We start from the raw sequence: 19,788 nt of genomic DNA, 5'->3' as shown, positions 1-19,788 counted from the left end.
TTATTACTAAGTCAAACTATGAGAACATCCCCCGCCACCATAGTTAATTCTGTACGCAGGAAAATTATGCGACAGCACCAAAAGTGAAAAAGAGAAAAGAGAATTTTTCTATAGCGAAGTTCGTACTCTTTTAAACTCCTTAACCAAGTGTTGAATAGGTATGTATCAATAGTGGTATTATTGATTAAATTAACTATAGAGCATCATTCAAGTATCATATTCAAGTTGTCAGACCCAAATTTCATTATCATTTGTAAGAGTTAAGTCGAATAGCTTTAAGACTCACTGTAGAAATTGATTTGTCATCATCATAAAAATCATATAAAAGTCCACAACATTTACTTAAGTTATTATATAATATCACTTGAGTCATATAATAAGTGATATCTCCATAAATTCCAAATATTCATCAGTTTTTTTCAGAATTTTTAATAGTTTTCTTTTGGTTTTTGATAGCTCTATAATAATTAGTAATCAAATTCAAAAACATTAATACTAACAAATTTAATAGACAAAATGGCTAGAAGACCTGCTAGATGTTACAGATACTGTAAGAACAAGCCTTACCCAAAATCCAGATACAACAGAGCTGTTCCAGATGCTAAAATCAGAATTTACGATTTAGGTAGAAAGAAGGCCCCAGTTGATGAATTCCCATTATGTATTCATTTAGTTTCTAACGAATTAGAACAATTATCTTCTGAAGCTTTAGAAGCTGCTCGTATTTGTGCTAACAAGTATATCACCAAGATCTCCGGTAGAGATTCTTTCCATTTAAGAGTTAGAGTCCATCCATTCCACGTTTTAAGAATCAACAAGATGTTGTCATGTGCCGGTGCCGATAGATTGCAACAAGGTATGAGAGGTGCTTGGGGTAAACCACATGGTTTAGCTGCCAGAGTCTCTATTGGTCAAATCATCATGTCTGCTAGAACTAAAGATTCTAACAAGGATGTTGTTATTGAAGGTTTAAGAAGAGCTAGATACAAGTTCCCAGGTCAACAAAGAATTATTATCTCTAAGAAGTGGGGTTTCACTCCATTAGACAGAGCCGATTATGTTGTTAAGAAGAACAAGGGTGAAGTCAAGGATGATGGTGCTTATGTTAAATTCTTAACCAGAAAGGGTAACTTAGAAGCTAACTTAAAGCAATTCCCTAACTACCAATACGATGCTTAAATTTAACTTGTTTAGGTTATATATGCTCTAATAAATTGAGAAATCTTGTTAAAAATTAAAAGTAGAATTATTTAGTAGAACGTATTGGTGCGAATACAAGCTGACAAAGTATGTTGTAAGGGCATACTAAGTATCATTAATATTAAAACCCTACGCAGCTTTTAGTGGATGTAAATTCTCTGATTCACATAAAGTTAGTCTATTACTTAGATTTACAAACTCGCCAAAGTTCTTTAATAGAATTTATGGCATGAGTATATGACTAGAAGTTCTTTATTGTTTTTACGTCTTTTCTTATTACTATATTAGGAAGTTTTTGACTTTTTTCGCAGTATAATAGCTGCAAATCAGGTTTATGAGATGGACCATACTTTACCGAAGGAACACTTAACGTACATAGTGATTTCAAATTACAAATATATAAACTTATATAACTCTACCGTATAACATACAGACTGTATAGCAATTACACAGAAACTGTATAGCAATTACATCAAAACTACGGAGCAAAATCTTAGTAACTACAATTAGACTTCGCAGTCATAAACACCCTAAATATTGAAAACTACTAATTAAGATATTCCGCACATACATGATGTACCACACAATAAACTATATTACTCTGACAACCAATAATTTATACATACTGATCTACCACATGTTCTGTAACTAACTAACAATGGTTACCACGCGTACTGAAACACGCTCGGTAAATTCGAGCATGGCAGTTCCTGATGATGTGCAGGACGACTGTTGTGTTGTCCAGTTTTTTCAACGTATTTCGTATACTACTAGTTGTAACTTTAATAGAGTCTTCTTTCCTCTTTGACCGTAGATCTATAGATTTATAATAGTAATTAGTTAAGTTTAATTCCTTCCCATTATCACTACCGCCATGTCATTTACTGAAAAAGAAGATCCAAAGACTTTAGTCTTATTTGATGTTGATGGTACTTTAACTCCAGCTAGATTAACCATTTCTGATGAAATGACAAAAACTTTAGAAAAATTAAGAAGAAAAGTTGTAATTGGATTTGTTGGTGGATCTGATTTAAGTAAACAAGTTGAACAATTAGGTCCAAATGTTTTAGAAGATTTTGATTATTGTTTCTCTGAAAATGGTTTAACTGCTTATAAGAAAGGTCAAGAATTAGCTTCTCAATCATTTATTAATTGGATTGGTGATGAAAAATATAATAAATTAGTTAAATTTATTTTAAGATATTTATCTGATATTGATATTCCAATTAGAAGAGGTACATTTATTGAATTTAGAAATGGTATGATTAATGTATCACCAGTTGGTAGAAATGCTTCAACTCAAGAAAGAAATGATTTTGAAGCTTATGATAAAATTCATCATGTTAGAGAAAAATTAGTTGATGCTTTAAGAAAAAATTTTGCTGATTTTGGTTTAACTTATTCAATTGGTGGTCAAATCTCTTTTGATGTTTTCCCAACTGGTTGGGATAAAACTTACTGTTTACAACATGTTGCTGAAGAAAAATTCGAACATATTCATTTCTTTGGTGATAAATCTTATAAAGGTGGTAATGATTATGAAATTTATAGTGATCCAAGAACTATTGGTCATGCTGTTAATTCTCCTGCTGATACCATTAAGATTTTAAATGAAATCTTCAAATTAGATGAAGTAACTATTTAAATATAGTTTATATATATGATCTCTCATTTAAATATAAATTTCGGAAATAATAATAGACAAACTTTCTAAATAATTATAATTTAATTAATTAATTTAATTAATTTAATTTAATATTTACTATATACAAAGAAAAAGCCTATTTACGTCTATAAAATATAGCTGATCCATTATCACCAGCAACAATGACTTGTTCAATTTCAATTTTTGAATTTAATTTATGATCATCTAATAATTGTAAACGATTATTATTAATATCATTAAGTTTCTTAGATAATTTCTTATTATTAATTGATTTATCATCTTTTAAATCTTCTGGTTCAATTAATTGAGGGATCTTAATTGGTTTTGCACTCTTAATTACTTTACCATTACCAAATTGTCCTGATTCATTATCACCAATAACAACTACTTCTTTATAAAGTCCAGAATTATTTAAAGTAACAAATAAATGATTATTACCTACACTAATATCTTTAATACCAATATTAATAACTTTACCTTGATTTTCATCATATTCAGTTAAATTCATTAATGATTTCATAATTTGTGGATTAGGACAAACATGTAAATATCTATTATCACCTAATTGACCTTTAATACCACTACCAAAACTTAAAAGAATATCTTGATTAAATTCATGATTCTTAACAAGAATATATGAACTATTATCTCCTGCTAAAGCCTTTACAATTGAAAATCCTTCAATTGTACTTGAACTTGGTAAAACATTTCGACAAATTCTCTTTAAATCACTTAATTGTAAAATTTGTTTGGGAACTGGTTGAATATCTGTATTAATAGTTATAGGAATTCCACATTCTCCAGATTTGTTAAATCCCCAAGTCCAAACATTACTCTTTGAATCAACAGCTATATTATGATACTTCCCACTAGCAATTGTAACAAATTTACGAGGTAATAATATCTTACTTCCATCTTTATTATGAATAATCTCATTATTCAATAATACCATTTCAAATGGTTGATTCACTGGAAATGATTTATTATCAGAATATGGTGATAATTGAGGTAATCCATATTGTCCATAATTATTAGGATTAGATTTAGTATTGGCAATAAAAAGTTTACCTGATTTTGTTAATAATAATATATGATTTTCACCAGTTGAAAATTGTTGAATTGATTCTCCTACATTTAAATTTTGATATATTTGAGATTGTGAAATTCCTAACCAATTTCTTCTTTTAATTCCTTCAAATTCAATGGATTTATCATCTCGAGGGAAATATATTATATCACCTTTAGTAGTTTTAAGATATATTAAATCATTTGATACTTGTGCTTCATCTATCTTAAAGGGTAAATTTACTAAAGCTGGCTTTTCAAGTCCCTTATGATAGTGATAAACTTGACCATTATCAGTGACAACTATAAGATAATCCTTTAAAATTTTAACATCCTTAATAAGCATATCATTAAAGAATTCTAATCTTATAGGTAACTTCAGATTATTTGATTCTCCAACTATATATAAACCCGAAATTTCATGAGAATTTTGAACATTACGAACAGAATTTAATTCTTCTGCTAATTTTGTTACTAAATAATCACTTTTCTTAGTATTCTTAGCTGGATCAGTTAAATCTGGAGCTTTTTCTTCATCAATCTTATAATTAATATTAGCAAGAAGTTTAGTCTTAACATATGGATAATTCATATATAATTGATGACCACCAATAATAGTTACTAATGCAAAGACTCCTACAGCTAACCCTCTTAATCTTTCATAAAATTCATATTTCTTTTGTTGTTTCTTTTGTTCTTCTTGGAAACTAATTTGAACAAGATGTAATTGTTCTTTAAATTCTGGACTACCAGGTTCTAATCCAACTAATCGAGGATCATTTCTAATTATAGAATCGAATTGTTCTTGTTCCTCTTCTTCAAGTTGTTTTTGAATTCTTTCATGAATTTTCTTACTAGTCAGTTCTGCATTAATATCCTTTTCTAAATCTTCTAAACTCTTAAAGTTTTGTCCATATGTATAATGTGTCTTATTTTTATTGAAATCATCAAGACTCGAATAATTTCTACAACTTATTAATAATTGACGACATATACGACCACTTCCAGAACTTCTAAGGAATCCAATAGTTCTTCGACTTAACATCTTGTAATAAAAATATGGTTTAATATATCACACTGAATCAATGGGGTTTGAATTGATTAAGGTCCATCGAAATTTTTCTTTGCTCACAAAAACAAAAACATACTCAATCAACGCACACAATTTGTATGGACAGTTAATTAGTTGCTTTCAATTATATATATAGGATTCCATTCCAGTACAATATGTATAGTACTAGAATGATTAGAAGTTCACCATGTGTTCGAAGTAATTACATTGGAATTAGAAGTCTTACATCTATTACCAAATTCGATACCAAGAAGTTTGTCCAATTACTAGAACAGAAAGGAGGATTCAATAAACAACAAGCCGAAACTGCTGTGAATATTGTCAATAAGGCCATCAATGATGGAATATACTCTATAACCAAAAATTTAGTAACTAAAGAAGTATTATCATCAACAGCTTATCAACAAAAAGTTGATTTTGCTAAATTAAAGGGTGAATTACAAACTATGGATAAATCCGAATTTATGGGATTAAAGAAAGAACAAGAAAGATTAAGAACAGATTTGACCAATTTAAAGAATCGATTGAAAGAAGAAATTACCAAGAATCAAGCAGGAGTCAGATTGGATTTGAACTTAGAAAAAGGTAGAATAAGAGAAGAAAGTTCAATCCATGAACTGAAAATAGAAGATACATATACTAGAATCGATGAAGAAATCGCCAACATGCAAATGCAAATCAAATCAGTAAAGACTCAAGTTATGCAATGGTTAATTGGGGTATCTTCCGGTACATTTGCCTTACTTTTGGCCTTTATCAGATTCTTTGGTTAATACTATACATAGATATTAAATTGTACATGTTGTTCATTACTTCTAAACATCTAATTGTTACAATAATTCTTCCTTATTTATAGTTCTTCAATATAATGACCCTTTACGTTACTACAATTAGCACAAACTGTAAATTCTCCCGCATAATAAAAGCATCGCCGTGTTATCGCGCCTACTTTCGAAGAGGACACACAGGCAGGACCAAAAAAAAATAGTACAGACGTGGATTGAAAATTATCTTTACTTTCCATACTTATATTAGAGTTAATTGTAGATTTATATATAGTATAGATAGATATAATGAATTCAATCTATAATCATGGTTTAAAACAGACTCAAACAATATCTCGAGATTTGTTAGAATTCGAAAAGAATTTATCTACATCCCCTTTATCATTACAAGGTGCAATTACCACATCCATTACTGCATTCAGAAAAACAATTAGAGAATATAAGGACTTAGTAGAAAAGGACACAGATGCGACTTCAAATGCCAAGCATGAAGGTAGAATAGAGAAGTTCAGCCAAGACTTACTGGAGTTTACTACTAAATTTGATAGCTTGAAATCTCAGAGAGAAGTTATCGCTCAAGAGAACAATAAACAAGAATTATTGGGTAGAAGACATCTCCATAACCCTGATTCAAATGGTGGACAGGCATCTGAAAACCCATACGATCCAACCAACCAACAGCAACAACAACAGGACTTATCATACCTGGAAGGATTATACAACGAAAGATTATCATTGGCTAGAGGATCTCAACAGTTAGATCATATATTGGAAATGGGACAACAAGCATTTGAAGATATCGTCGAACAGAATGAAATATTAAGAAAAGTTCAAGCAAAGTTTGAACAAAGTTTAGTAACTTTAGGGGTTAGTCAAGGTACCATTAGAAGTATCGAGAAAAGAGCAAAACAGGACAAATGGCTATTTTGGTTTGCTTTAATCTTAACCTTGGTTATATTCTGGTATATTTTCAAGTTCTTCAGATGAACATTTCCTCATTAAATAATAAACTAACTTGTATAATAGTATGTAATCAAATGTTATATTTTTAAATTTTAGTCTTTATATGTTACCCCGTAATATATGTAAGATAAAGCCAGATCAATGTCATGTGGGCGAAGCGAAAAACACATGAATGAAATATGTCAAATTGCTTAATAAGAATAATTCAAACTTTTTCAACCAATTACATTCTTTGATTGTCAAGCATAATTTCTACTTAAGGCATAATAAGGCTAAGCCAAATAGCAACTTTCAAGTTTACCACGAAGTTAAACCATTAAAAGTAACATTACTCTCTCACAGATATAACCTAAGCCTAGACCAACCCTTTTTTTGAGGGTTTACCAGTTGGCAACTGACACTTAAATTGGCAAAAGTAAAAAGTATGTCCCACCAGAAATTTGCCTAAGCCTAATTTCCTTATATTATATACCTCTTTGGTAGTTTGGAGATTCCCCACTCCAAACGAAGTTTATTGCATTATTCCTAAACTGGGAGTAGCAAATTCTAGGTTGTACTTCAATAATTTTGAACTGCTAACTGAGACTCGAAAAATAATTACCGCATTAGGCAACTTTTCTGATAGTCGTGCCCAAGTGTACTAGCTGCAAATCTCAAAGGTCGCCCAATTAGGAAATGTAATGAGAAACATGAATTGGCTCAAAGAATCCGTCTTGATGACTATATGCTGCGATCCAAGACTCATATATATATCTTGAAGTGTAAAGTAAAGATGTTTAAATCAAAAATTTCTAATTCATCTACAATAATAACACTCAAATACTTTCAAAGACCGCTGGATCATTATAGTTGGTGCTTAAAACAATATTACACTCCTTTGCAATCAAAGTAAAACAAATATATTACAATATTTTTAATAACACAGAAATCAGAAAATATCCCATACAATTCTTAAAAAGAATTAATTTTTCAAATTAACAACTATTCCCATCAGAATTATAGGATAAAGAAATGCATTTCTTACAATATTTGCTATTTTTTATATTAGCAAGTGATATAGTATCCGGTGCACCAGCTCCTATAAGGAAGAAAAGAGGTTATCTTACCCTTTTTGAAACTGTCAATGTTGAGGCTCCTGTAACCGTAGCTGCACAGTCCCAACAACCAGCTGCAAATACAATTCCAATTCCTCCACCAGCACCAGCAGCCATAGGTCCAGCGACTACTGCACCAGTGGCACCAGTAGCCATTGTTCCCACTACAACCGCAGCCGCAGCAGCACCAGCACCCGTGGCAGCACCAGCACCCGTGGCAGCACCAGCTGTATCGCAAGCACCAGCAGCACCAGCACCAGCAGCACCAGCAGCACCAGCACCAGCAGCAGCACCTTCTGCTGCTAACACTCCCGCAACAACTTCATCCACTTCTGGAAGTGTTTTTGGTGGACTCGGAAAAGCAATATCATCAGCTTTTAGTGCTTTCATCGATGCTTTCAAGGATGATGATGATGATGATACAAGTTCTTCAACAACAGCAACAACTCCTGCTGCAGTGCCAGTAGCTCCAGCACAACCTGTTACTACTTCTACCCCTGTCGCTCCTCCACCAACAATTGCCAGTGTTCCAACTTACGCACCAACAACATTAACAACATCTTCATATGATGCTCAAAGTCTTTTCGATTTCTTATTTGGTTCTTCAGGAACAGTTGCAAGTACTAGTTCACCAGCAGGTATTTTACTGGCTGCTGCATCTGTGGCATCTCCCATTGCAAGTGCAGTTTCATCTTCAATATCCTCATCAATTTCATCAGTTAATAATGCGGCATATGCCCCTTCAATTAAAGCAGCTCAAAGTGCCAAGGGAATCACTTACTCACCATATACTAAAGCCAATGCATGTAAAACTGCAGCTGAAGTAGCTTATGATATTGCTAAATTGAATAGTTATGATCTCATCAGATTATATAGTACTGATTGTTCGGGAATTGAGAATGTTATAGCTTCCTTACAATCTCATCAACAATTATTTTTAGGTATTTGGAATATTGATAGTGCTTCTGTTGTTAGTGGTTTACAAACAATTCAACAATCTGTGGCAACTTCTTCAAGAGGTTGGTCTATTGTTCACACTATAGCTATTGGGAATGAACAAGTGAATTCAGGTACTGCTACAGTGGCTCAAATTCAAAGTGCTATTTCTACTGCAAGACAATGGATTCAAACTAATGTTCCATCTTATCCAGGTTATATTGTGTCAGTTGATACTTTAGTTGCTGTTGCAGGCAATCCAGATTTATGTCAATACTCTGATTATCTTGCTGTTAATTGTCATCCATACTGGGATGGTGGGGTACAACCAAGTAATTCTGGACCATGGTTACAACAACAAATTTCACATTTACAAAGTGTCTGTAATAATGGTAAAGCAGTTCTTATCACAGAAACTGGATGGCCAACACAAGGCGATACTTTTGGACAATGTGTACCATCAATTCCTAATCAAGCAGCTGCTCTTCAAAGTATCACCAGTCTCTTAGGCCAACAAGTAATTGCTTTTACATTATATAATGATTATTGGAAAGAACCAGGACCATATGGTGTAGAACAGCATTGGGGAATTTATGGTAATCCAGAAGTATAATTAAATTAAACTAAAAGTTTCACGAACCAAAAAAAAAATTAAATAAAAGATTAACATACCAATCTCTAGAATTTTCATTTTATATCAATGAATTCCTTGCTTCACTTCTTCTCTCGTAACCTCTTATTATTTATATATTGTAATCCTATATAGGCTTTTTTATACCTCCAAAATTAACGAACTTAAATTTGTCATTTTGCATTTTGCAATAATTGAATATTGTCGTGTCGCATTCAAACAAACCAAACAAATAAAAAAAACATCCGCACCGCTATCCCAATCGTCCGAAAAAAATACAACGAGGATAGGAACCATAACAATTAAATTGTGAATTATTTGAATAATTATATAAAGTATTAAACAGTGTGTACAAGATATGTCTGATAGAGAAAGAAGAAAATTATCATCTAAACTACAAGGATTGTATGGGAAGTTTTATAAATATGAAGATAAGGGAATATCTATTTCTTCAACTTTCCATACATTACCCCTTCGATCAGGAACTGATTATTATAAAATAGTTAGAAATCCTCTTTCATTACATGCAGTTGGTAGAAAGATTAAGAATATGAAATATGAAAATGCTCAACAATTTGTTGATGATCTTGCACTTATTTCTTGGAATGCTAGATTATATAATTTAAAAGATTCTAAAGTATATAAACATGCATTATTTTTAAAACAATTTATATTATCAACGGTAATTCCAAAATTAAAGAGTGATAGATCACTTCCAAATAATAAATCAATAGCATATCCTCATTTAGGTGATCTTCCAGATGGTAAAGATGAAGCTATAGTTGAAGAAATGAATTTTACTGAAGCTCCAGATCGAGAATTTAGTGCTGAACCAAGTATAACTCCTCAAGTTGAACAATATGTTCCAATTCAACATCTTCAACATCAACAACTTCAACTTCAACAACAACCTCCTTCAACTCCTCAAGTTTATATTCCACCAGCTGCTCCTCGTCATGCAGCTTCTCCAACCCCTAAAAATATTGAAAGTGGTATAAGAAGAGGTCGTCCACCAATTATTGATAAACCATTTGAAACTAGAATAAAATTAATTTTAAAAAGTTTTAAGAAATTACGTGATCCAAATAATGATAATAGATTTTTAACTCAACATTTTGAAAAACTACCTGATAGTAAAATTAATAGTGATTATTATCAAAGAATTCCTAATCCTATAAGTTTAAATGAAATAAGAGTTAAAGTTAGAACAAGAAAATATTCAAATGTTGATCAATTTATTCATGATTTAGATATTATGTTTTCAAATGCTCAATTATATTATGAAAGTGATCCTTATTGTGAAGAATTTATTGATCTTCAAAATTTTAATAAAGAAGCACAAGTTATTATTCAACAAGAAATAAGTAAGAGTGATCAAGATTTAATTATTTCAAGTACTTCAGGTAATGATGGAATTGTAAGATTCCCATTAGATTCAGTTGAAGTTAATGGTTATACATATAAAATTGGTGATTGGGTTTTAATTTCTAATCCAGCTGATCCTGAAAAACCAACTGTTGGTCAAGTATTTCGTATGTGGTCAACTAAAGATGGTACAAGATATTTTAATGCATGTTGGTATTATCGTCCTGAACAAACATGTCATGGTGTTGATAGATTATTTTTTATTAATGAAGTATGTAAGACAGGTCAATATCGTGATCATATAGTAAGTGAAATTGTTGGACCATGTTATGTTATTTTCTTAACTAGATATCAAAAGGGTGATTTACCAGCAGGAGTAATTCCTGAAGGAGCTCCATGGTTTATTTGTGAATTTAGATATAATGAAACCACTCATGTTTTCAATCGTATTAGAACTTGGAAAGCATGTTTACCTGATGAAGTTAGAGATAATCCTGAACAACCTATAATTCCATTAAAGGAAAATAGAAAATTAATTAAATATGAATCACCAATTCGTTCATTATTACCAAAAGATTCATATCTTGGAATGGCTATACCAGATGCAACTCCTGGTCAACCAAATTCTCCACCATTAGTTGGACTGGTATATATTACTGCTCCAATTAAAGATGATGATTTAGGTCAATATACTACTAGTCCAAATACTGTTCCTGTTCCTGATCATAATGATATTAATAGTGGTCGTAGAGCTTTCTTATTTACACCTATTTCTCAATTAAAAGGTGGAGGTGGTATAACTCATACAGTTTATACTACATCAACTTCAGAACCTCCAGTATCACATTTTGAAGAAAAACCAGCTATTATTGCTCAACAACTTCCTGGATCATATAAACTGTTACAAGCACAAATTCAAGAATCTCAAGCTAAACAATTACAAGAACAACAATTACAACAATTACAACAACAACAACATCAACAATTATTTGGAAGAGTTTCAACTCCAAATACTTTACCATTAGGTGCTCCACCAGCTGGAGTAACTTATCATACTTCAACATCTACTTATTCTACTTTATTGGCAGGAGGTGTACTTTCATATATTGTAAATGATTCTAATTTAACTAATGTAATTGATGGAGTTAATAAAAGAAAAAAAATTGATAAAGATGGTAATTCTAGTGAAGGTATAGTATTCTATAGAGCTCCACCAGTTGCTCTTGGAGGTAATAGAATTATAACTAATAATGGATTAGAATTTGGTCATTCTGCTAAATACTTAGCTTGGAAATTAAGTCAACAGCAACAGACTACAAATAACTAAATATCATTAATTTAATTAGATTAATTAGTATTGTAAATTAATAACCTTTTGTATTATATTAATTATATGGGGGGACATTTTTGTAGTCGGGTGGGGCGAGCACAGTGAAAATTAAATTAACTTTTGTTAGTAACAAGGAATTTATGGTAAGTTAATTATTATGATAACAAATAAAATAATGAACCAATAATGAATAAACAGTTGGTAGAATTCCAAGATTATGTAGTAAAGGCTAAGAAGATAGTAGCATTGGTAGGAGCCGGATTATCAGTTTCATCTGGATTACCAACATTTCGTGGATCACAAGGATTATGGAAGAATTTCAATATGATTGATTTAGCAACTCCTGATGCATTTTATATTGATCCAGGATTAGTATGGCAATTTTATTCTTGGAGAAGATATGGAGCATTAAAAGCTAAACCAAATAAGGGTCATTATGCATTAAGTAAATTATCTCAATATCAAGATATTGAATATATTACAATTACTCAAAATGTTGATGGATTACTGAGTCGAAGTAATCATAAAAAAGATAATTTATATGAAATTCATGGATCTTTATTTGAATTAAAATGTACTAGTTTTATGTGTAATTATGTTGAACGAGATAATTTTCATAATCCATTAACAGAAGCTTTAAGAGATACTGAATATGAATTTGATAAACAAAATCGAAAACGTTCATTAGATACTGGTGATGAAGATGTTACTGTATCACCTCAATTCACTCCAGTTAAACAATTAGCAGAACTGGATTTACCTCAATGTCCAGTATGTAAAGATGGATCACTTTTACGACCTGGTGTCGTATGGTTTGGAGAATCATTACCATTACAATTATTAACAAGAATAGATAATTTTATTGAGTCTGGTAACTCAGTGGATTTAATATTGGTTATTGGAACTAGTGGTACAGTATATCCTGCCAATAGTTATGTCGATAGAATTAAATTAAAAGGTGGTAAAGTAGCAATTTTTAATACTGATATAGAACCAGAAATATTACAGGGTAAAGTAGAAAATACATGGGGGTTTAAAGGTGATGCAGCTGAATTACTTCCTTTAGCATTAAAACCTTTAATAGGTGATTTATAAATATATCAATGAATAAATTGGGAGGATGTATACAAATACATACAATGTATATACTTATATAATGAATTCGTAAGTGTCATTATCGTAGAACTAAAAATCAAATTGTTAAAGCAAAGAACTGAAAACACACGCAAAGGGAACAAAACGGCAAAAAAAGACTAACCACTCACTATCACCAATTTTTTTTTCTTTCATATTTTGCAGTCTACTCAGAACTTGAATTGTAAACCATCAGTATCAGCATCAGTATTATTGGTTTGAGATACCGGAGACGAATTTGATTCGAGTTGAGAATAGTTAATCAAATTAGGAATAGATGTCATTGATTTAAATTTTGGCTTATAGTAAGGGTTTCCAACATTATTAGATGTTGACAGTCTTCTCATCATGAGTCCTACTGATGGGGCAATTGCTTCAATTGAAGGAATTCTCAGTTGAGGTCTGAGAGGTATTTTCATTGTAGGAGAAGTATTTGATGATTTACTTATTCTGTATTTATCAAGTAAATGATTCGAACCTATTTGGTGAAAATTATCAGTATAACTAACTCCAGAATTCTTCCTTTTTATATCTTTTATGCTAATTACTGATGTTGGAGAGATATCATCACTCTCTGGATCTTCATCTTGTTCTGGGTCATCATTGTCATAGTAGTAAGTGGTATTACCATTGTCGTCATAAATGGCAATTTGTGATGGTTCTTGATGAATATTATTTTGAAATTGACAATGTTCATGATCAGAGAAGTTATGAATATCATTACTATCTGGTAAAGGAGATGCCAAAGTCATTCGTTTGTCAAGAGAAGGTTTCATTCTAGGATTTAATAATTTATCATTTCTTGTATCATTTTTTTTATCTTTACCAATGTGAAGATGACTAATATTCTCATTGAAACGATTAAATGATTCAAGGTAATCAAATGGATCTTCCAAATTTGAAATATTCATTATTAAAGGCTCTCTTAATGACAAACAATTACCTCAAAATTAATTGCAACAATTGCCAACCAAAGTTTGGTCACAATATAATTAAGTTTAAAAGGATTTTTAGACGGAATACATAAGAGTATTATACCCTTCTTGAATAAATATATCTATTCCAATTGTTTAAGGGTTAATATGTAAGAGACACTAAATGTCAAACACTAAATGAAGAAATTTGACATAAGTGAATTATATTTAGATTAGGGGATGTTTAATTATATTTATAATTTAGCCGTTATGTACAATGTCTACAACTTACAATTTAACTTCGGGTATTTCTCTTATTATTATTACTATAATTGTCCCCTGTAATTAAATAACCATTCCCCAAAATAGCACAAAGAAAATAACTAATTATTGAAAATCAATTTTAGGTCGATTTATCCCTACTCTAGATTAATATAGAATACTTTTTGTGTGGTACCCAGAATTTAAATTTAATAATTAACAAATCCTATAACGGAATATATCCAAATTGAATAATAATGATTACAGCTGCATACTTAATAAAAAAAAACCACTCTAAGCATAATTTATAATTGCACAATATCTCCTATCGCTATGTAGCATTGCAGATGAATGCTTCGATTTAATAGGTTCCAATCAGTTTCTCAAAAGGGTTAAATTCCAAAAATGCGAACTCACCTCCACTATTCATTACCACATTGAAAAATTCTTTTAATATTTCTACTAAGATTAACAAATTTCAGCTTACTCCTTTTCATGTGGGTCTTTACATAATTACCGTTAGTTGTTGCTCAAAATTTTGCCAAGGGCGGCTGTATAATATATTACTATTCAATACTTTTTACTTTCTGATAGACAAAATTACAATGGCTGCGATCATAATTGACGGTTTTATTCAAGGCTGAAGTCTGGATCACATTTATTTTTCACTACCCATCTGACCTATGAGTACATAAGAATACATGGCTCGGGATACAAAATGTTCTATGTATAATTTCGCCCTTTTTACTTCTCAATTAGTTGCAATGCAATTGGATTCGTCAGCCGGAATTCAATTGAATACTTCTAAGTAGCAACTTAACTCTTTAAGCATATATACTATAATTGAAGTTTTATGTCACAATAGCATACACAATTTCGTTTTGATAGATTGTTTTACTTACGAGCATTTACTTATCCAGATTATAATAACGGATATTTTCCGAAATAATTATTATCTGCGTATCCCCTTAGAGACAAGTTTCTTGACGACGTTATAGAAATTCAAAACAGAAAAAGTGGGGACAATTGACAATAGATTATTGTCGGCCAAATATCTCTAACCGTTGAAGATGTGACCATCTCAGTAATAGCTACTACTTGGTCTAAGATGCTTTTGTAAATAATTTGGAATGATAAAATTACTGGACAATTGTTAGGGATGATTACTTGTTCAAGCTACGTTTAGATTAGCTGCAATTTGCTACTTACATTCTAATTATTTCCGAATTATCACACCGAACCCCTTAAATCAGTACGACATCCGTTTGTTCAAATTTTATCGCCGATGACGTGCTATACTATGGAAGTGGGCATCCTTCATCTAGTAGCTTGTTAAGATGGCTTTCAAATTTCATAATGAATGGAATATTTTGTGGATAGAAAATGGGTACAAAATTGATTTATTCCATATTCGGAATATTTTGCGATATCAGATGGGTACAGTCATAAGCACTGAATCCCTCATAATATAGGCTACGGCAACCTAGATTTACGAATACTAGTGGCCTATATACATTTTCAATTGAAAAATTCGAAAGATGAACTACTTGAGGGTGGTGCTGTTTATAGATAAAGGAGGCTTGGTTTTTGCACCAGAAATTGGGTACTTTTCTTTATGTTTATTTTACTCGATACTAATTACTATATGGCTGTCTAAGTAAGAATATTTAGCTGGATTATAAGTACACATTCTAAGTAACATTCATAATTCTCTTAACAATTCATCATCTATCTTATCTCTTACAACTCGTTGTGGTATACTACTCTTTTCTGGTGGTAAACCTAGTTCAAGGTTACAGTCAATTAAGTGTTGATTAATCAACCATAACTTCCTTTTTTCTTTGAGAGCTGTAGATAAGTTCCGACTGACAATATCGTTAATTTTATTAGCTGTATGCAATTTATTGACAAAGTCGTTATATAAGGACTTCAATTCTTCAAGACTCTTGGCATCTTCTACGTCTTTTGGTATCGTTAATTCCTTTTGACCTTTCAATTGTTTAGATAATAAAGCAATCGATCCATGAAGGAGATTAGAATTTTCAAATTCGACCTTTGACTTTTCTTGTTTTTGCTGTTTTTGAATTAAATTTAATTCATTTTCATTATCATCTTTAATATCCACTACTTCATCACCTGAACCTCCTAAATATTTCTTATATCTTAATACAGCCACTTTATGTTGTTTAAAATCATAAGGAACATTATAAAGTGAACCAATCTTTACTTTCTTATTTGGTGGTTCACCATTTAATGAATCACCTCTTAATACTTTTAAGAAATTATTAGAAAACCACCATGGATTTTTTAAATCCATATCCAGTTCAATTAATTTAAGAAATTCTGATTCAGTTAAAGGAGATATGAAATGAGGTATTTCATTTTTCGTAATTTTTTCATTGAATTCTTTTAAAGAATCTTTTAATGAATGTAAATCATGAACACTCTTAACATGTTTAGCTAATGCATCCGATCTTGTAAAATGTTTTTCACATTCAGGTACTGGACAAAAATATGGCTTTTCTCCAGTATGAGTTCGACAATGTGATATAAGAGCAAATCTTGATGGTTGTTCCATAGAATATCTAGGACATCCTTCCCAAAGACATGTGTGTCGTATTAAAGAAGGAGTTCCATTATTTAAATGAGTAGAATTGAGATGTCCTACTAAATTAGATAAAGAATTAAATGTATTTGATTCACACCCTTTCCACTTACATTCAAATTTAGGTTCTCCATCTGTTATCGATGTATCTAAAGTTTCACCGACTCCAGATTGTTCTATAGAAGGTTCAATTTGATTCTTTACTTCAATTTCCTCTGAACTTGTCATTGTAAAATTCGTCACTATTATTATTACTACTAAACAAATTAACTAAAGTCAATATTTTTCGATTTTCACTTTTCGCTGAATCCCCAAGTAAATAACTTTATTGCGCATTCACAAAAATTACTGTAGTGTTCTAAGTGGTTCATTATTACATGTTTATATTAGTACCATTACTCTATAGAAATAAATGTATATATGCATATTTATCTTAATCAAGTATGATATCATACCAAATCTTCATCCAATCTAGCAGCTGGATTAGATTCAATGAAATCTAAAGAAACTTTATGACCTAATAATTCTCTAATATTAGAAACTCCATATTTAATCATAGTTGGTCTTTCTAAGGAAAGACCCCAACCTAATACTCTTAAATTCTTTGGTAAACCCATTGATTCTAACATTTCAGGTCTGAACATACCAGAATTACCAATTTCAACCCATTTACCTAAACCATTATGATAAGCAAAGATTTCTAATGATGGTTCAGTATATGGATTATAAGCTGATTTAAATCTTAAATTAGAAACACCCATCTTACCAAAGAAATCATCCATGAAACCAATCAAATCACCAAGAGTGATATCATAACCAGCAATAACACCTTCAATTTGATGGAATTCAGCTAAATGAGTAGCATCAACAGCTTCATTTCTGAAAACTCTATCAATAGAGAATAATCTGATAGGTTTTGGATCTTTAGCTAAATTATATAACATTCGGGATGAAATAGCTGTGGTATGAGTTCTTAATACCATTCTTAATGATTCTGCAGATTTCCATGGATATCTATAACCAATAGAACCATATTTACCATCTTGATGAACTTGTTTAATATTATTCCAATATTCATCATCTTCTGGCTTTTTAGCATTAACTGGATCTTTCAAATAGAAAGTATCTTGTAAATCTCTAGCAGGATGTTGTTGAGGAACAAATAAAGTATCGAAATTCCAGAAACCACTTTCAACATATTGATTGGAAGGCATTTCAGTAAAACCCATAGAGAAGAAAATTTGTCTAAATTCTTCTCTAACTTTATTTAATGGATGTAAAGCACCTGAAGATGGGTATACACCTTCAGAATTAAAGTTATATGGTTTAAATTGAGCATCTTTCCAAGTATCCTTAGTAATCATATCGGAAGTAATATCTGTTTCAAAATTAGTAATTTCTAAGGCGAATTTTTCAGCCTTTTCAACTTTATAACCAACAATTTTAACTAAATTAATTAATTTTCTTTTCTTTAATTCAGTTAATTCTTTCTTATCAGCTAATGTACCAGTTTTTTCAATGGTTTTTAATTCATCTAAAACACTATCAGTTGGTAATTTATCAACTTTAGCAATTAATTTATCACCATCTTTTCCTAACCATTTATTTTTAAATGCTTTACCTTGACCAACAGATCCTACTGGACCTAAATTAGTATTTAATTCAGAAATTGTTAAACCTTGTAATGATTTTAATACTAAATCTACTACTTGAACTTCTGGTGTAGCACCTTTAGAAATATATGATTGAGCTTCATCAGTTAAAGTCCATTTATCAACTTCAATTTTACTGAAATTAATCATTTCTTTTGACCATAATGAAGTTAAATTAGAATGTAAAGTTGCAGCATCATATTTAGATAACGTTGAGTCATTTAAAGTATTTTCAATAACTCCATTATTGTCATTGACAGCCTTTAAAATATCTAATTGTATGTCAGACATATTGGTTAATTATGTCGTATGTCTATAAATTGATAATTAAAGGTAGAATAGTTAAATGTGATAGATTATATACGATAATTAGATTATTTCACCCTATTTTATGTACACCGTTTGATGAATCATACTCACCAAAAAAATTGGAAAATTTTCATTTAGTGCTTTAATTTACTTAGGACTAACAGTAAATATAAGTATGAATAGTCATCACGTGCAAAGTACTATAAGTAAATGACAACCCATTTATTACGAGAAAAGGCTGACAATGATTAATGTAAACATTACTACTTTTAGACATTTTATGTCAAAATTTTGACATATCTCGAATTTATTTGAAATATTAAGTCATTCACGTTCATTTACATAGTCGATCTTAGTTATTGTAAAGAATATGCAATTATAGGACAATTATTCTCTTACTTTAATAAATCCGACTATACCATATTATCTGAAAGAGATTGATTTTTTTTTAAAATTATACACTTAAATATGTCAAAATTATTTCTACTTCATAGCTTGCTGAGTCTTTCCACGATAGCAAACCTATGCTTAGCTGGTGGTGACGTACCACATAAATTTAGTTGCTACATTACTAGTGAAAACAGCAATAAACTAGAGTAGTTAAGTAACTAACCACTATTTTTGCTATTGACTACTCGATGGTAAATATGTGAAATATCACAATATTAAATATTTCAGCTACAACTTTGCGGCAATGGTCATCTTCTGTAAAGTATCACTATAAATTATTTTTTGGTTCCCCTTTACGCTACTAAATGCGGCCATCGCACAACAGAATTTTAGCGGAGTACCAGGAATGTAAAATC

At 30.8% G+C, this 19,788-nt stretch overlaps 11 protein-coding genes across 11 annotated transcripts; 7 read left to right on the top strand and 4 right to left on the bottom strand. All coding sequences in view use genetic code 12, as the record gives it.

The window, feature by feature from the left end:
- Nucleotides 1-21: 21 nt before the first annotated feature.
- RPL10 (60S ribosomal protein uL16) lies at nt 22-1,627 on the top strand. The gene has a single exon (XM_064883737.1). The coding sequence runs from the start codon at nt 517-519 to the stop codon at nt 1,177-1,179; it is 663 nt and encodes a 220-aa protein (XP_064739399.1). The 5' UTR covers nt 22-516; the 3' UTR covers nt 1,180-1,627.
- A 385-nt stretch (nt 1,628-2,012) lies between these two features.
- Nucleotides 2,013-2,918, top strand: PMM1 (phosphomannomutase). The gene has a single exon (XM_064881132.1). It carries the CDS (start codon nt 2,075-2,077, stop codon nt 2,843-2,845), a length of 771 nt encoding a protein of 256 aa, XP_064739398.1. The 5' UTR covers nt 2,013-2,074; the 3' UTR covers nt 2,846-2,918.
- Nucleotides 2,919-2,932: 14 nt separating this feature from the next.
- RJT21DRAFT_20974 (uncharacterized protein) lies at nt 2,933-5,067 on the bottom strand. Its single transcript, XM_064883734.1, has one exon. The coding sequence runs from the start codon at nt 4,974-4,976 to the stop codon at nt 2,982-2,984; it is 1,995 nt and encodes a 664-aa protein (XP_064739397.1). The 5' UTR covers nt 4,977-5,067; the 3' UTR covers nt 2,933-2,981.
- Nucleotides 5,019-6,018, top strand: RJT21DRAFT_20978 (uncharacterized protein). Its single transcript, XM_064883735.1, has one exon. It carries the CDS (start codon nt 5,159-5,161, stop codon nt 5,774-5,776), a length of 618 nt encoding a protein of 205 aa, XP_064739396.1. The 5' UTR covers nt 5,019-5,158; the 3' UTR covers nt 5,777-6,018.
- Nucleotides 6,019-6,044: 26 nt separating this feature from the next.
- Nucleotides 6,045-7,248, top strand: RJT21DRAFT_118720 (uncharacterized protein). The gene has a single exon (XM_064881131.1). It carries the CDS (start codon nt 6,077-6,079, stop codon nt 6,773-6,775), a length of 699 nt encoding a protein of 232 aa, XP_064739395.1. The 5' UTR covers nt 6,045-6,076; the 3' UTR covers nt 6,776-7,248.
- A 514-nt stretch (nt 7,249-7,762) lies between these two features.
- On the top strand, nt 7,763-9,555 carry SCW4 (Scw4p; the record flags this gene model as incomplete). The annotated part of the gene is made up of 3 exons (XM_064883235.1): nt 7,763-7,876; nt 7,907-8,423; nt 8,454-9,555. The coding sequence occupies 3 exons, from the start codon at nt 7,763-7,765 to the stop codon at nt 9,392-9,394; spliced, it is 1,572 nt and encodes a 523-aa protein (XP_064739394.1). The 3' UTR covers nt 9,395-9,555.
- Nucleotides 9,556-9,723: 168 nt separating this feature from the next.
- RJT21DRAFT_134536 (uncharacterized protein) lies at nt 9,724-12,187 on the top strand. Its single transcript, XM_064883234.1, has one exon. It carries the CDS (start codon nt 9,771-9,773, stop codon nt 12,102-12,104), a length of 2,334 nt encoding a protein of 777 aa, XP_064739393.1. The 5' UTR covers nt 9,724-9,770; the 3' UTR covers nt 12,105-12,187.
- Nucleotides 12,188-12,203: 16 nt separating this feature from the next.
- On the top strand, nt 12,204-13,291 carry RJT21DRAFT_118716 (uncharacterized protein). The gene has a single exon (XM_064881130.1). The coding sequence runs from the start codon at nt 12,294-12,296 to the stop codon at nt 13,200-13,202; it is 909 nt and encodes a 302-aa protein (XP_064739392.1). The 5' UTR covers nt 12,204-12,293; the 3' UTR covers nt 13,203-13,291.
- A 120-nt stretch (nt 13,292-13,411) lies between these two features.
- On the bottom strand, nt 13,412-14,152 carry RJT21DRAFT_2034 (uncharacterized protein; the record flags this gene model as incomplete). Its single annotated transcript, XM_064883697.1, has 1 exon — nt 13,412-14,152. One exon carries the CDS (start codon nt 14,150-14,152, stop codon nt 13,412-13,414), a length of 741 nt encoding a protein of 246 aa, XP_064739391.1.
- Nucleotides 14,153-16,021: 1,869 nt separating this feature from the next.
- Nucleotides 16,022-17,318, bottom strand: RJT21DRAFT_118714 (uncharacterized protein). The gene has a single exon (XM_064881129.1). It carries the CDS (start codon nt 17,247-17,249, stop codon nt 16,119-16,121), a length of 1,131 nt encoding a protein of 376 aa, XP_064739390.1. The 5' UTR covers nt 17,250-17,318; the 3' UTR covers nt 16,022-16,118.
- FRS2 (phenylalanine--tRNA ligase subunit alpha) lies at nt 17,319-19,236 on the bottom strand. The gene has a single exon (XM_064881128.1). The coding sequence runs from the start codon at nt 18,962-18,964 to the stop codon at nt 17,471-17,473; it is 1,494 nt and encodes a 497-aa protein (XP_064739389.1). The 5' UTR covers nt 18,965-19,236; the 3' UTR covers nt 17,319-17,470.
- Between the last annotated feature and the right edge of the window lie 552 nt (nt 19,237-19,788).

Source organism: Scheffersomyces amazonensis (genome assembly GCF_036850825.1).
Source record: "Scheffersomyces amazonensis strain UFMG-HMD-26.3 chromosome Unknown RJT21scaffold_2, whole genome shotgun sequence".
Lineage (NCBI taxonomy): Eukaryota > Fungi > Ascomycota > Pichiomycetes > Serinales > Debaryomycetaceae > Scheffersomyces > Scheffersomyces amazonensis.
The sequence above is the reverse complement of the archived record's forward strand: the minus strand, read 5'-3'. Positions and strand labels throughout refer to the sequence as shown.